The sequence below is a fragment of the Mandrillus leucophaeus genome, unplaced genomic scaffold (genome assembly GCF_000951045.1).
Source record: "Mandrillus leucophaeus isolate KB7577 unplaced genomic scaffold, Mleu.le_1.0 Scaffold133, whole genome shotgun sequence".
In the NCBI taxonomy this organism is placed as follows: Eukaryota; Metazoa; Chordata; class Mammalia; order Primates; family Cercopithecidae; genus Mandrillus; species Mandrillus leucophaeus.
The window spans coordinates 1,591,250-1,608,130 of NW_012101288.1; the positions used below are offsets into that span (position 1 = coordinate 1,591,250).

At 39.0% G+C, this 16,881-nt stretch overlaps 1 protein-coding gene across 4 annotated transcripts in view; it reads right to left on the reverse strand.

Moving 5' to 3' along the window:
- The window catches only part of ENPP2 (ectonucleotide pyrophosphatase/phosphodiesterase 2), a 142,672-nt gene that overhangs the window by 25,036 nt on the left and 100,755 nt on the right, over positions 1-16,881 (reverse strand). For 2 of the 4 annotated variants that reach the window (XM_011972996.1, XM_011972995.1), the window contains exons 12-19: positions 13,563-13,718; positions 11,444-11,552; positions 8,224-8,349; positions 4,738-4,769; positions 3,882-4,009; positions 1,647-1,734; positions 1,402-1,489; positions 107-291 (exon numbers count right to left, since the gene is read on the reverse strand). In XM_011972996.1, the coding sequence (XP_011828386.1) occupies positions 107-291; positions 1,402-1,489; positions 1,647-1,734; positions 3,882-4,009; positions 4,738-4,769; positions 8,224-8,349; positions 11,444-11,552; positions 13,563-13,718 (912 nt within the window). The remainder of the gene's footprint in view (positions 1-106; positions 292-1,401; positions 1,490-1,646; positions 1,735-3,881; positions 4,010-4,737; positions 4,770-8,223; positions 8,350-11,443; positions 11,553-13,562; positions 13,719-16,881) is intronic. The other 2 variants (XM_011972998.1, XM_011972997.1) reach the window with 1 other exon arrangement.

The following is a 16,881-nucleotide window of genomic DNA, read 5'->3' on the forward strand; positions in this document are numbered from 1 at the left end:
GACAGCACAATTATAGACCATGTCCATTGTCACAGAAAGTTCTACTGACCAGTACTGTTAGCCACCCAACACATTCCTCCATAATAAACATAAAGATTATTTCTACCTTTGGCTCTACCTTATCATCACAAGTGCAGCCCAGGTCAAAATCAGACTGAAGGTACATAATCCCTGGATAACTGGGTCTGGTAACTTCCTCTGGCATGGTTGGCCTGAAGGTATTAGTACGCAGGAGATGATTCAAACTTCCATGGGTCCCATTATTAGGAGCTGGCTTCAATCCCAGGAGATCTAATGAAAAGTAAGAAAAGGAGGCAGGTGCTTCTTACATCTTTTTGATGAGATATGGTAAGGTTTAAAAGCCTTCACCTTCTATGGGGTCTGAAAACTCTGAACACAAATCAGAATTGGACAAAACCCAATGTAGATGGCAGGCACCCCCTCCTTACCTCCTGAACCATTCTGGACTGAGTACATCTTGCCACAGCTTTCTGAAATAGCCAAGTTCATTGCTTGACCATGAATAGAGAGAGAGATTCCCAAAAGAAAGAGTGAAGGAACAAGACCTTGATTAACTATTGCCCGTATCTGTGATAGTTACAACCCAAGGACCATCCATGTCAGTATCACTTTTTTCTGCACTTCTCTGGGACTGTTTAATTCCACCTTTTGAAATGAGACTTATAATCAATAGCTAACTAGAAGTCTGCCCTCTAATGACTCCACAGAAGTGTGGGGACGTGAGGAGGCTTTGGCCCTGTCCCCTGAAGTGCCACTGAGCCATGAACAGGCTGATTTCATAGCAAATGAATGGTTGCCAAGTGCATATTCAGTGACTTGCTTGAGCTCAGAGGCAGGACAGGGGAGAGCTAGCAGCCAAGATGGGAAAAGAACCCAGGAGACCCGACTTGCAGACTCCCCCTCTAACCACCAGACTGGCACTCCCTTACTAAATAGGAAAAGTTGTCCTCATTCAGCAACTAGAAGCTCAAGGAAGAAAAATAATTAAGAGCACATAAATAGCTGGCCAGGATGCAAGCTGGCAACATTTTTAACTGGGCTGCAATGCGAGAGATGGAGGTGGAGAGGGCTCTGTGCAGAACTCTTGCTTCATCAGGTCTCTGACCAGAGGTGTCAAACTGTAATGCTATGTTAGACCAGCCAGAGGCTGCCAACAGCAACACTATGAAAACGCCCCATTAGTCAACTGTTGAAGGAAGACAAAGAAGCCTTAGAAGGGGATAATATTCTGTCTTTGAACCAATGGGCAAGTTATAACCTTTTGTGGGGAAGAGGAGGTGGTCCCAGAAAATAGACACCTCATTTCTTTCTCTGACATTGAGAAAGATCATATACTAACTAAAGATTGTTTCAATGGTTTTGATTAAATAAGTGACTTACCACACATAACATTGTAAAGTTCAATGTTTTCAAATGGAGGTACTTTAGTCTTGTACTTAAATGTTGGGCCATAACCTACAAAAACAGTCTTCCAAAAGAAAAGAAAAACAAAAACAGTTAAGTATTGTTGGGTAGGAACCCTTCCTCTATTTATGACTACCATACAACTTCACTCACACCATCATTACTTATTCTTTCAAAGAATCACTAAAACACAACTTCAATTCACAGTAGTGCCATCATACCTGCATACTGTTGACCTTGTTATCAAATCCGTGGTCTCCCTGGAAAAAGCATTTTCCTGATGGTTTCTTATAAACATCCAAAGGTTTCCTAAATTGAAACAATTTCATGATCAGTTAGGATTTCTAATGAAATTACCCTGATAAAAAGGTAATTTCAGGGTACAAAGAAACTCTAAGAAGGGGCTTTTGAAAGTCTATTTGTCTCTATTTTAATTGCATCCTTCTTGTGATGATGAAAAGAGGATCCTATTCTTTTCTCCAAGTGACTTTCTTTGACAGTTATTGCAGGATAAATGGAGACCTGTGAACAGAAGTCATGATGCTTTCCTTGAACCTCGTGCTTACACCAAGTAGGACACCAAGTAGGGCACTTGTCAAAAGTCATGCTCTGCCTGTCTAGGTGCTTCACTAGCTCCAAGACTGTAAGATTCTCGACTCTAGGACCATGTTTGTCTGTTTCATTTCTATGTACCCCTCCCTAGGCTCAGTGTCAAGACGTAGTAGGCACTTTAAAAAAATGTGATGTCTCACCTATTATATACTCATAATAATTTAAAATTTAAAATAAAATAAATATGTGATGTTTAAACAATGAATGGAGATCTATATTCTATAAAAATGTTTGCATGCAACTTTATCTATCAATATACAATACAACTAGAGTACAACTAAGCAGCCAACTTAACGGTAATCGTGACATATCTGACAAAAGCATGGCTCACCTAGACAACATCTTCATTTAGAAACAGAAAACAGAAATACTCTAGACATCAAGACCATCTGATCTTTCCTTTTGTGACAGAAGACACCTTTTGCAAAAGTGTCATGTGACCCTTTTCCAAAATAACTTTCATGTTTATTTAATACAAACATTTCCTAGGTACCTATGTGTGCATAGCACTGAAAGTGCTTTGGGAAAACAAAAAATCTAACACATGGGTCTCCAACCTTGGAATAATAAGGGCTTGGGATAATAAGACATACGCATATAATACCTCAACAATGCAAGAAGAGTTCAATTTAAAAGATGTATTGTTAACCAACATGCCTGCTTTTGGGCTACACTAATTTGCCCAACTGTCATCATCTTTCACTTAACTTTTACTCAGCTCCCATGTTTTTGCCATTTGAACCTACTACCTGCTCCAGTGTGACCCCTTCCAAGCTGCCCCACACATAAAAGGGAGCACATACTCAGCCAATTAATTCTTCAGGAGCTCATACTTAGCCAATTAATTTCAGTCACATCCCTGTAAATTCTCCATGAGGATTTCCCGCAACTGTTTTAAAAGACTCCAATAATTCCTGTTCTTCATACATCTTTCTTCATAATCCCACATATTTAACTCTAAGTACACCCCAGAAAATTACAGCATGATATTTATATATCTGTCCCATGTGTCTCTCTAAGCGTCCCATACTGATACACGTTTCTAGAGTTCTAAGTTCTTCTTAGAACTTAGAGTTTCTAAATATTTTCTTGTTATCTTCTCTCTCTTGCAAACTAGTACCTAGCTGGAGTGCATGTGGCAGTTGTTCAATTATTGAGATAGACAAATTCACAGCACTTTTCTTAAGCAGAAAGTTGGAGTAAGAGTGAGTGGGAAACAGCTACTTCCAGGTCTCTGTGAAAATGGATAAATCCTTAATAATTAACTCATTGCAAGTTGTTAGAGCCTCCAGACATGTCCTAGACCACATTCAAAAGCAAGGAACCTTCTCTTCAACATTGGAGAGTCTCTTGTAGTTCAATAGAAGGCAAACATCGGGAATATTTAAAGTAATGTAAAAAGTGCCCACAATAACAGAGTTTTTAACGTTAACATTTTCTGAAGTCCTCTATAAATATTGCTACAAGCAAAGTCTCAACAACTGAGATCAAATCAGCCCAATATACTAGGGCAAGGTCCCATTTATACTTTTGACTTACCCAAGTAGTAAGAATAGAGGTTAGAATGTAAATTCAAAGAAAGAAAGAGACACACACACACACACACACACACACACACACAGATGCACTGACAGACTACAAAGAGACACCACGATGCTGAGACCCAGAACATAGAGATATGTTGTCTCATCACTGATGGTTTACGTAGCCCACAAAATCTTTGGAAACAGTGAGACTTCCAACTGATATTTCTTTCAGCGATGACTAAGGATGATAAAATAGTTCCAGTTGCCAAAAGGGCGGTTGTGGAAATGAGAAACAGAAATAGCCCATATACCAGATACCTTGCAACATGCCATCTGCGTTCCACCAATAAATGGATATCCTCAATTCTTCTGTTGTTGGCGTAGTGCAAACGTTTGGGAAGGTGCTGTTTCAAGTAAGGCTTAAAGTGCTGATCCGGTTTTTTACACTGAAATAGAAATGGAAATCAGACTTTAGATGGAATGCCTTTTGGAAAAATTCTCACAAATTCTTTCTCTAGAAAGCTGAAGGAGATTTTAAGCCTAACTAAAGGTTGGTTAGTGAATAAATGAAATTTGTTTCTATCAAATAATGTACGCTGAAAACAAATAGATTCGAAAGAGATTAAGTAACCTTGGAGATGATATGACAGGCTATCCGAGGAGAGTTAGGAATTTTAAGATGCATTCCTGGCTTGTGAGACCATCGCTAAGAGCAATTCACACTCCTAGGCCTTTCCCAACTCCTTCAAGTCAAGTGGTTGAGGGCGGGGTGTCAGTGGGAGGCGAGGAGCACATAGGTTTAGGCTTATCTGGTTAGATGCTCTTGAGCTATTAAGTTTGCTACCCAGCATCCGGGAACAATGGAGCAGAGTGGGTGGGCAGTTCTGGTTCAGAGAAAGTAAAGATTTGTTTAATCATGAATGAATACTTTTCAGTTCTAACGGAAGGATCAGATAGTCTCCGTTTGTATCATTGCCAAGACCATTAGGGAGCCTGCAGCTGACCACAGGCCAGAAGTTTTGAAAGCTCTTAAGGAAACAAATATACAGGATGGCAGGGCAGTGAGGAAAGTGTTCCTCCTGCCCCCCGCTGGGGGGAGTCACACACGGGAGGGAGGCTGCTCCAGGGGCAGACGCCTGGGGAGGGCAGAGGCGGGACAACTGGCAACACTTACCGTGAGATTGGCAATAATGGCTTTGGGGTCATCTGTTCAAAGAGAGGAGAAAGATTTCAGAAGAAATAACAATCTTTACCAAGAGAAATCGTTTATGCAGCAAGATACTCAGTTCTTTCTCCTTCCATCCCACAGAAGACTAACACTTTAGTGTTTTTTTGAAAGATAAATAATTGTGTGTGGGTATTCAACATTTCAGTTATTGAAATGCAGCTAAGCAAGTGGAACAAATCCTACAGTAAACTGCCCTCCTAGGTCCAGTTCAGCTCTTCTGGAGGGAATTCCTCCTTCCATAGCACCAGGATACTGCTAGGTAAATTGCTTCTTATTTTAAGTTCCCCTTAATGGTTCCCCTCAAGACATAGTTTATTTGCAGTTTGACCTCAGGAACTAAACTGGGCATTTGGGGCTTTTAATGTAACTTATTATTTATCTGCAGATTTTTGAAACAAGTCTTCACCCACTTTAAGAATAAACTTCTAATCCATTGAGTTATTTTTTAAAAGAGAGTTTTGTTTCCCTAGTTATATCCCGGGCGTAATTACATAGGTAGCCGCACCTCTCCAGTCATAGACGCACACGTGCATGCACCTCCTTTGTTTTCAATAGCATCAAGTAAAAGATTTTAGTCAATACTCGGAACTAGCTGAAAGCAAAACTATGCAAATGATGGCTGTGCATAAACTGTGGACAGGATTATATTATCTGAAGCTCCCCTTTTGGGCGGAATGTGGGGAGAAAGAGGAGATTGTAGGTTGCTTGGATTTTGTTTTGTTTTCAGGAAGTTTGCTTCAGTATGTTATTACAGAATCAGCAGAAAACGAAAGTTGTGTTCAGAAGAGATAGCAACTATCACGAGGCAGCCCTCCCTGGCATCTAAATACCAGTGGAGTGGGCCTTATCTGTATCACGTGCTGCTGCATCCCTGGGCCTGTGCAGAGCAGACACTCAATACACATTTGTTAATAAATATTTGTTCATATTCATCAAAAATGCATGAATAAACTTGCCTTGGGGTATACATATACAGACTCCAAAGAGTATTTTCAGAATCTTAGTTCTAAAGCTTGAAAACCAAAACTAAAATGTGTATTCCATTGGCCTTAATTGCATCTCTTACTGGAAAGCAAATAAGTAATAATGAAATAAAAATAGCCCAGATAGATTTCATACTATGTACCTGTCTTTCTATAAGAGCTTTGCAGGTACCCGGACGCAGTGGCTCACGCCTGTAATCCCAGCACTTTGAGAGGCTGAGGTGGGCAGATCACAAGGTCAGGAGATCGAGACCATCCTGGCTAACACAGTGAAATTCCGTCTCTACTAAAAATACAAAAAAATTAGCCAGGCGTGGTGGCGGGCGCCTGTAGTCCCAGCTACTTGGGAAGCTGAGGCAGGAGAATTGCTTGAACCAGGGAGGCAGAGGTTGCAGTGAACCAAGATGGAGCCACTGCACTCTAGCCTGGGCAACTCAGCAAAACTCCAACTCAAAAAAAAAAAAAAGAGAGAGCTTTGCAGGCACTTTCTCTCTGGTCATTCACAGTAACCCTGGGAGGTAAATGCTGTTCAAATTCTCACTAAGCCAATGGGTTTACAGAAGGAGGAGGAGTTGGCACTCTGGCACTCAAGCAATCTGACTGAGCAAGCCAGGCCTCATAAATCATATTCCTCAAAGGGATGAGATAGAGTAAGTTCATGGTCTTTGATAATGAAGAAAAGTAAATAGCATGTACTCAGATAAGTCCCAGAGAATTACTAGGAAATATCCAATGCCAGAGTCCATGCTGGGGACATCAATCCTTCAGTTCTGAAGAACTCATTCTTTTCAGGCTAACAGTCTTCATTTTGTGTGAACAAAGGGCAGTGGTTCAGCTATTCTGGCTTCAAATCTCAGACCTGCAACTTACTAACCACCATCCTTGAAGCTAGTACCTTCACCCCTCTCTGAGCCTTGATTTCTACTGTCTATAAAAGGGATAGTGACACTTATCACACAATGCTATTAAAATGATTAAATAAGTGTGTGTGTGTGTGTGTATGTGTGTAAAGCTTACACTTTCCCATCTGGCATCAGCAGAGTCTCAGAAATAGTGGTATGACTAAGACACCATCATCATATCCAACCTTTATATAGCTTTGACTATGTGCTAAGCACTGATCTAAATTATGTAAACACAATCTCTTATTTAATCTTCCTAACAATCCTTACATTGTAGATGAGGAAGCAGAGGTACAGGGCGCTCACATGGTGAGTACCGAGCAGAGCTGAGATATGAACCCAGACATCTATGCCTGTCACCACCCCATGCTACTGTCTCCCACAAAATGAAACCACATTGGAAAGTGTTCCTGTAAGGTTCAAAGCTTTTCATCATTGATAGGTATGATTTCATGGGCCATGGGAAGTTTTTTTTTTCCCCTCCAAACCAACCTCCCTATTACATGTACTAATGTCAGAAATACTGTTAAAAATAGAGAAAATCTTTTTTGCATAGCCCTGAAGTGCAAATACTAAAATCAAGGGGCGCCATAGTGACTGTGTCCTGTCTAAGTGAGGGCAGAAAAGGGAGAACACAGGAATAGGAAAGGTCATGGAGGAGAGAGGGCAGAAACACCCACATTTTGTTTATTTCACAACATTGCCTGGAGCTGACCTTGGAACAGTTCCATTTGTGTTGACTCAGGAACATAGTTAGGGAAAAACTTAATTTTCCAAAGCTGTAAGGTTGGTGTCAATAGTTTCTTAATCCCAAGGCTAAAAACCTTAAAGAATTTTTTTTTCAAAGTGTGACATAACCCCAAGAAAACTATGGACTTCTCAAAAGCTGGGTAGACAACACCTAAAAATCTTGGTCCACAAATTAAGTTTGTATCAGTGATAGATCATAACCGGAACATGTAAAACATAAGTGACAAGATTATTCCTGTTCATTTTTATTTCTAATCTTTCATCTGCCATTTCCCAAGGGCTTAATATATTTTCCTACTAGGTTCTACCGGTCATTTTTACAAAGAGAATGGGCTGTGTTCCACAAGGCTCCTAGGAACCCTCACAGTCCAAATGTGGTTCTTCCAACCCCTACACAGATCCTCTAGTTTTGGCTATAAAGGACCAGCCTGAACTTCTTATTGAAAAAAATCTTACTTTATAAACAGAAGTTTGCGGTCATGAACATGCTTCAAACTAAGTGCAATTTCCACATAATAAGAATAAGAGCAAATATTTATATAATGCTACTATGTGCCAGGAACCACTCTAAGCAATATGTATAGATTAATTTCTACAGATAGCTGCAGCATTTATCATTCCCATTTTTCAGAAGAAAAAACTGAGGCTTAGAGTTTAAATGACTTATTCAAGGTCACTCAGATAAGTGGTAGCAGAGCCAGAATTTTTACCTAAGTATTTCAGCTTTAGAAAACAAGCCTTTACCTATTCCACTGTATTACCACTCTAACCACTTAATGTTTTAAGAATCAACTTACATTTAGCATTATTGCTAAATTTGGGTCGAATTCTTCCCAGAGTTCCAGGCACTAAAGTAATATCATCCACATTAGTTAAGTAATTACTCAAGAACTCAGTTCTATCACACGTGACATCTTCCATTCCTATGGGGAGGGAGAAAAAAGAGTATTTTCAGGTAATATTGAAATGAAAATCTTAACATAGACACTAAAGATAACATCAGGCATCTCTTTAGTTAGTTTTCAATAACTTAGTGGGAAGAGCCCGGACTTTTGAGATTTTTGTATTTGACTTTAAATGTTTTAAGGCTTCTCTGTATAATCTTTTCTCTGGACTTTTACTTAGCCATGTCATCTTGCAAGCACAGAAGGGTGAAAATACATTACCTCAATTACATTTTAAGCCATTCAGCCAGAACAGCAAGACAAAGGAAGTCACCATGATTTAAACAACAACAACAATAATAAACACAACTATTTACAGAGTCTTTATGAAAAATATCTATTCTTTCAAAAAAAAAAAAAACCCTAGATTGCTTCAAACTCTTCCCAGTTGGGGGAGGCATAAATGGAATATACAGTTCTGTGTCTCTCACAAAATGGCATTTTCCAACTCTCTAATATATCTCCTGTCTTGAGTACATAATCACCAGTCCTCACTGTCTCCACTGGTGGCCTTGGATGTTACTGACAAAACAATACTGGCAACAAGAGATGAGAAAGAAAAATGTCAGTTCCAATGACCACCCAAACTGAAAAACAAAATAACATTGAAAACAAGTTGTAAACAATGTAATTAGTCAGAACTGAAAGCTAGCAACTAAAGCACAAGAAGGTTCTAGGTAGGGAATTTTTTAAAACAACAAATATTTCTCCTCCACCCCAAGATTTGTTGCGTGTCCCCATCAAGGAATATTCCTTTATCAAAATGCTTTTATTTAAAACATTGTTGTAAACTCAAATCTTAGCATCATAGACTATGGAGGCTACTAGAGACCTTATTGAAATGTATGAGATGAGCTGGAACGTTTTAATATATTGCTCAGTACAATTCAACATATGAATATTCTCTAATAGGGAAAATAATCCTGTTGGAGAATATTCATATATTCATATCCTGTAAAGGATGCCCTAAGGTTTTAAAATAAGGAAATACAACCCAGAGTGCCCCAGATCTGGTAAAATTCAAATAATCACCTCCTGGGATCCCAGATCCAGAACCTTCCCTTGTTTAATACAAATTGGAATGAAAAGCAAGAAAAAACACATAGCATAAAGATTATATATCTTGCACTTTAACGGGTAAACCCTTAGGAAGAAAAATAGAGCAACGAAGAGCTGCTATGTTTTAGTACAATGTTCGCCCAGGAACTGAAAGTACCCAAATACATATTAATAGAGAGCTGAAAGTCTCTCCCATTTGTTTTATTTCTAGGCAGTCCTTTATGGCACCCCAAATGTGAAAAATCTCCCTTACTTTTGAAGTCCATCAGGCACTGTGCTAAGTGCTCCTTAAGCATCATCAGCCTTCACTCTGCAGACTAACTTTGTGGAGGGGTGTTAATGTTCTCGCCTGACAGATGAGGAAACTGAGACTTGGAGAGGCCACAAAAGGTGTACAGTGTCATGTAGATGTTAAGTGACACGGTGCAATTTGAACTCCACTAAAATTCATTCTGACTCCAAAGACCATGCCCTAAAACACTAAACCATACCACCTTTTAAGAAAGAGGTGCTGTACACTTTGGGAGGCCAAAGTGGGCAGATCACCTGAGGCCAGGAGTTCGAGACCAGCCTGGCTAACATGGTGAAACCCCATCTCTACTAAAAATACAAAAATTAGCTGGGCCTGGTGGCAGGTGCCTGTAATCCCAGCTACTCAGGAGGCTGAGGCAGGAGAATCACTTGAACCCGGGAGGTGGAGGTTGCAGTGAGCCGAGATGGTACCATTGCACTCTACCTTGGGCGATGAGAGTGAAACTCCATCTCAAAAAAAAAAAAAAAAAGAAGTGCTGTAGTTGTCCCAAACCAAATGGATCTGCTCATCTTGGAAGCCTGCATAATGATAAGCCAAGGTTTTAACCTACCCATGACCTTTACAATGCCTCAGCACATGACTCATTGGGACCCTTCTACTAAGACATCTGGCTCCAGCATGTGAGCAAATGCTCTTGACACCTCTGGGCAACTTAAATTGGATCAGCTTTGACGCATGCTCCAACTTCTCTGACCTGTGTGTAGCTCTCCACCAAGCCAAACGCATGGAGCGTGACTTTGCAAAGGGTTACATCTAGCCCACTCAAGAGGAGAAAGTTAATCCCTTTAGCTTTTTTTTTTTTTTTTTCCAATTTCTCATAGATCTTCTAGGACATTCTAGAAAGACCTTCAGGACCAGAGCTAGGAAGATTTGCCTGCCATTCTTACCAGAACTGCCAAAGAGTCAGCCAATTTTCATCTTCCAAACTCCACTAGAAGGGAGAAGCCCCAAATTCCAACGTTATTGTTTCAATCTAATAGTTCCGGAATACAGGAGACACTCTCTAGAACTGAGTCTGCATGTCTCTGAGTCCCACCCCCCACCCAGCTCTATAGTCACATAATGTTTATGATGCTCTTGATCTCCTCAAAGAATTGGTCATAAATTTTTCTACTTCATAAAGTGATTTAGAAGAACTACTTCCTATAATGCTTCTTCCTCTCTTTATCACTCATCTGAATCACAGCAGGGCCTTCTGGTTTGGACCTTGACTTCCCTCGGTGGATTCAGGGAAATCATTTGACTTACATGCCACTTCTCTGACAAGAATCCTATGTCTCGGCTTCTTTATCATATTTGGATGTATTTTTTAACCATATAAACTCCATGGGCTCCTTTTGGGGATGTGGCTGGCAGGGATGGGGATTATCACCTGATATGTCACATTCACAGAAGAAGCTATTAATATCACAAGGAAACTGTCTGCATCGCTTTAATAAGAGACAGATTTTTGTAGAAAGGTCTTTCCTGCAAATAACAGAAATATATAAGAAGTCCCAGCTTTTGATCAAAATGAACCCAGGGATCTCTCAGGTCATCTCATACTTTTGAATCATGACCTGATTTCTATCCCCATCTTAAAGAAAGGGGAAAGGAGGTTAAGAATGGAATCTTGGCTTCTAAGGGCAAGGATTCTTTTCCTCAATATGATCAGAAACATTATCCATCTATCCTATTAGCAAAGAAAAAACAAAGCTTTACCATGGTCTCCTACAAAGATGACATTGACACACCGATGCAGTTTTAGTTGTTTCAGTCCATCCATTAATTGCCCCACAATTTTGTCAATTTCCCTCAGAGGGTTTGTCATCTGGGAAAAAGAAGCAAGTTAGTCCCCACAGGGTTTTCTTTCTTTCCCTTTCAGTCTCTCATAGATCTTCTACCCCTAGAACATTTTGGAAAGAAAACTTCCGGCCCAGAGGCAGAGCTTTGTCTGGGGAGATTTACCTGCCATTCTTAATGGAAATCTGGTCTAAGCACATTATATTTGTATTCTTTTGAGAGAATTAAAACCTCTCCTCATCCAATCCCTTTAAAGATTCTTTGATATAAAAATGTCAAAAATATTGTTAATGAAAATTCTGTAAGAGATAAAATCACTTTCTAAAATGTGACAGCATCCTTTAAATCCAAGAGTTTTGATGACAGAAAGTCAGATGGACAGTTCCCTAAGTGAAATCACATTAGATTTTGAACGATGGCAAGAAGATAGACACTAAGTGAATGCAAAGCTGTCCTGAGGTTAAAATCATAACCTTCCACTGGATAATAAATTAGGATATCACTAATACAATGAGATCTATCTTGTTCTAAGTAATTTAAATGTTGGCGTCTGAAAGCAATCGATTCTTAACAGAAGAACCTATTCTAAGAAATAAATTATTACTTCTCACTTTGGTTCTTTTAAAGCTGATTTTGAGTGAAACAAGAATCTATACGAGTCCTAACTTAAACAGAAATGAACCATGAGTTTGTTCTAGAAGGTTTCTTCTTTTTAACAAAATACGAAAACCCAATTCTTTCCTGAAGACCATTTCCAAAGCCTAAGAAACATTATCCATCTCTCATTTTCTTACTTCAAATGGAAGTTTCTAACAGCATGAATGTTCTCACATACTAGAGGCTCTCTGTCTCCCTTTCATCTTTAGCTGTGCAATGGAAAGATTTTTAAGAAACATCTCATCAGACAAAGAATAGAAAGATACAGGGAGTACATTTAGATGAAATTTTATAGCTTAGCTCACAGTCACATACATATACCCAAGATGATTAAGATAAGAACAGAAGGGATGTGAATATCATTTTTACTCAGACACATAATATCATCTTCCACTAGCATCTTCTCAGATGAATCAAGACCTTTCCTCTTATTATTTCATTAGGGAAATCAGGTGTAAACTTTTGTTTTATTCTTCATGACAGGAGTCAGTATTTCAAGTCCTATCCCAAGGAGGAAGTCACAGTTGAAAGTTTCAGAAAGAGATGTGTAATATAATCGGAAGGGACTAATAGGTGTGGAACAAAGTGGTATTTGCTTCCGAGAAAATCATGCTCTCCTCGAAGATCTCTGTCTAGATAAAGAAATACCAAATGCACAACATGTTTTGATCTTTGGCAATGACTTATTTTCCTTTACTCAGCAGGATGACTCAGGTAAAATCCAGAACCTACTTCTTAGGGATCAGTTCAGAGGATCACAAATAAGATACTGCCTCAGAGGTATTCAAAGGTTTTAGTAAAAGCAACAACCGACAGGCTCTTCTGAACATACTGGGAAGAGTAGGCATTACTTGTGGAAATTACATACAACTCTATCCGCCCATTATTTTCTCTTTCTTTCTGTCTTAGCTATTTCCTTCTCTACAATCTACACCTTTTCTGATCTCTGAAGTTGCAGACCGCTAATCTAAGCCAACTTCCTATTGAGTTCTAATCCACATTGGCTTTGAGAATACTCCCTTTTACCTTGCAGGGTTGTTCTCAAGAACCAGGGCCACAAACCATGTGACTGATTCTGTGAATAAGCACAAACAAAACCAATCTTAATAGTCACTCCAGCCTAAATGTTAATACTAGTTTTAGGGCAACTAACGCTTTTAAAAAAAAGGATAAGACTTCTTTTTTTCTGTAATGTTGAGTTCAGGCAGTCTTCACATCACTGTTAACCTCTGAAGTACCACATTCTTCTGGACTCAAAGCCAAGGTCAACGCACCAGAGTTTTCTAAAACTTGCTCAGCCGATTTTCCAACCAAGGCACTGAAGGCAACCTTCAACTCAGACCTGCCCGCCACAAAGCTTTGGAACAATAGATAAACTTACTTTGTCCTGACGAGTTTCCGCAGCATAATGATCCATCCTATGTATTTTTCTTCTTCTTTTCTTTGGAGGAGCAACTGGTCTTTCCTGTCTCCTCTTAGGGGCAACTTTCCTCTTAGGTCTCTTAGCCGGAGTAAAAGGTGAGCCATAACTACTCTCCTGTACTGGCGGATAGAGATGGCTGGACTCAGGAGTCGTCTGTCCCTCTGAGTCAGATATAAAGCTTACATTTTCCCATCTGGGATCAGCAGAGTCTCAGTTAGAATAACTAAGTCTCCTTAAGTGAGAAAAAATTGGAATGAGGGATGGATGCTTAGAGGAACTCCATGGAGAGAAGCCTCCTAAATTGATGTTGATGCTGCTGTCACAGCTTCTTCACTGAGAACAAGAATCCAATTCAAGAAAATCTAGTCATGTGGGTTTCTTTTGGCTGATATTTGTGGATGTATGTGAAGGTGACATTGGACAAGCTCTGTATTCCATAACTCCTGCATTAGGGAGAGACTGGCTTTTGGTTATGAAAAGCTCTCCATTTATAAAGAACTAACTTAAAAGTAGGCCAAATACTAGCCACTTGGTCATTTCAGGATGACAATGAGGTTCATGTAAGTGTTTCCAATTCGGAATCTGACAGGCATCTTTCTGTTCACGCCAGCAAACATGTCAAAGCAACTGTCACCTTCATTGGCAAGGATCCAGTGAAAAATTTTAAAACCAAGGATGGAATGAAACATAAATAATAAGCAATCCTCCTTAATCATAAACGTACTCCCACAGATCAGGATTTTCAGCAGGAGAGAACTCACTGACAACTGAGGTTTTTAGTACAGAGGAACTTTAAGTTAAAGTCTCTTTTAAAATTAGGTAAAATCTAAAAAGTCATCAAAAAGTCATCTCTTTTTTGTCTTGGTATATACAGACCAAGAAAGAGTCTACTTACGCTCTTGCTATCAGAAACCTGCTTTTAAGGGGAGTTGCATGCTATGGATTTTGTTTTGAAAATCCAGAGAGCAGTAAAGTCGACACATAAACTGAAGATAACCTTTTGGGATTTCCAAATGCTGGAGGAAAAACAGGCCCCTGATTTGCTGATGGTGCAAAGGTGAATTAAAGCAGCAAGCCTTGCTGTCTACCTCACTGACTTCTCTCGGGAGGACTGTCTTGAGAGCCATTCAGATGCAGGAAGGGGCAGGAGGAGGAACAATGTTAGTGTATCCAAGAAGGGGAACATCTGCCATGCGATTTCACTGTTTCCAGGGCAAGCCACGGCAAAGGCACTTCTGTTTCTGTCTCATCCTCTCTCTCCACTAGAGCGATCAAAAGACAGCCCCAAAGACTTTGGTTTTGTTTGTTTGTTTTTTAATGCTCCTAGTTTTAGGCAAATCTCCATAAGAAAAGCAGCAAAAGTAAAAGAGGATTTTCCATTTCATGGTCACTGAATACATTCTGCTAGCGTTCAAGTCGGCCCATCAAACTCTATGCCATTTGCAAGAGACCTCAACATTCCAAAGACTCCAAAGGTGAGCCCTTCCGATTGCAGCAGGTTAGAGGAGCAGAAGAGTAGGGTTTAGTCAAACTGGGTTTTCATCCAGTGATTATATTGCATGTATTTCCTTCTTCAAATGTTAGAGGAAGATGAGAGCTAAGTTTTCACTGACCAGCCATACTTTAGCCTGAATTTAGAAATTTTAGCCTAAGGTTATTAAGAGGATGGGAGGTACAGGTGCAAATTTCCCTGCATTTCAGGATACTTTGCCATCTGAAGGTAGAGACTAGCCAGCCAAAGCTCTGACTCTAGGCCCGGAAGAGCAGCCGAACAAGGGGTCACAGAAAAAGCATAGAAGGTCAAAAAGAAAAAGATTGCGCCAATAATCAAAAGCAAGCATATTTTTTAACATTCACCATTACACTCTGAAACCAGGAGCAATACACCATTTCTTGAAGCTATTAGCTCAATGTTTGGTCATCTCATTTAATAGCTTTTGAGAATCATCCTGAAAAAATGTGTACTCAAATATTTAGCAAATAAAGCACAAATTTCAACGGAATTCATCTTATTGTAGCATATAGCATTTTGCTAGTGAAAATCATTTCAATGAAATTTCAAATATGTTATTTTCTTACATGTAAAAGATATGTTACTGATTTTAAAATAATCTTTCAACCAGTATGTTATAATCTTTTCATGTATAATAAGTGTAAATAATGATATATAGGTAGGCATATAGGATACATAGGTATATAAAACAATTAGCTTACAATAGAAGAGAACTTTTGCTGACTTGCTTTGGTTTCATGTTTTAAAAGTGTAAACAATTTTGTTTTTCTTTCAGTTAAAATAAGATTCCTAGAACTAGATGAGAAATAATTGAAATCTGAAAATATCCTTTCCCTTATGAGAAGAAAATGACCAGGTTATCAGATTACCATTACTGAAGATATACTCCAAGATACCCAATTGGAATGAGGGATGGATGAGTTTACCCAGTAGACATATGAAAATACCCTAGCTGCAAGAAGTAGTAATACTGAAAAAAAACATAACATGAGTACTTTCAACTCTTAATTCAAAGGTACTATAGGAAAAATCTCTGTTTATATATTTATGAGCAACCCTGGGCATAGAAAAATTATTATAGGAAATTAAAGCATCCTGTATCCTGCTTCATTTATTGCTACTCAGTACTTTCAAAAAAACGTGTTTGTTTCTTAATTCACACAAACATATACTTTCATGTATGTAATTGTAAATGAACTACACGTATTAGAAACCTAAAGATGTTTATTGATTAAGAACATTTATCATCAAGCCATATAACTTTTAAAGTTTGAGTTATACCTCACTTGTATTATTAAAAGCCAACTTTTGCCATAAATAAAATGTTCTGTATAATTTGAACATAGTTATTAACTGACCACTTTGCTTATCTCCTGGACTGAAGGAGGGTTAAATGGTTCCATGGAAGGGACTGTGGTCTGGGAGTCAAAAGTTCTGTGGTGCTGTCTTCAAATTCTCTACTTAGCAGTCAAGCGAAAGTACCAGAGTCCTACTTTTAAAAGAATGGCTATACCAATCCCTGTTTTGCTTACCCCCACAGGTTCTTTGAGGGGATATTATTACCCGAGAAGTCAAACTTTTAAGTAGGGAACATGGAACTGCTTAGGTGTTTTGTTTTGTTTTGTGAACATTTTGATAAAATGTGGTTCCTTTTGTTCCCTTTAGGTGAATCTCCAAGAAAGTCATCCTAAAGATAAAACAGCCATTCTTCCTTAGGTGTTGTTTACCGGCATCGTGCATGCAGATGTTTATCTCATTTTATCA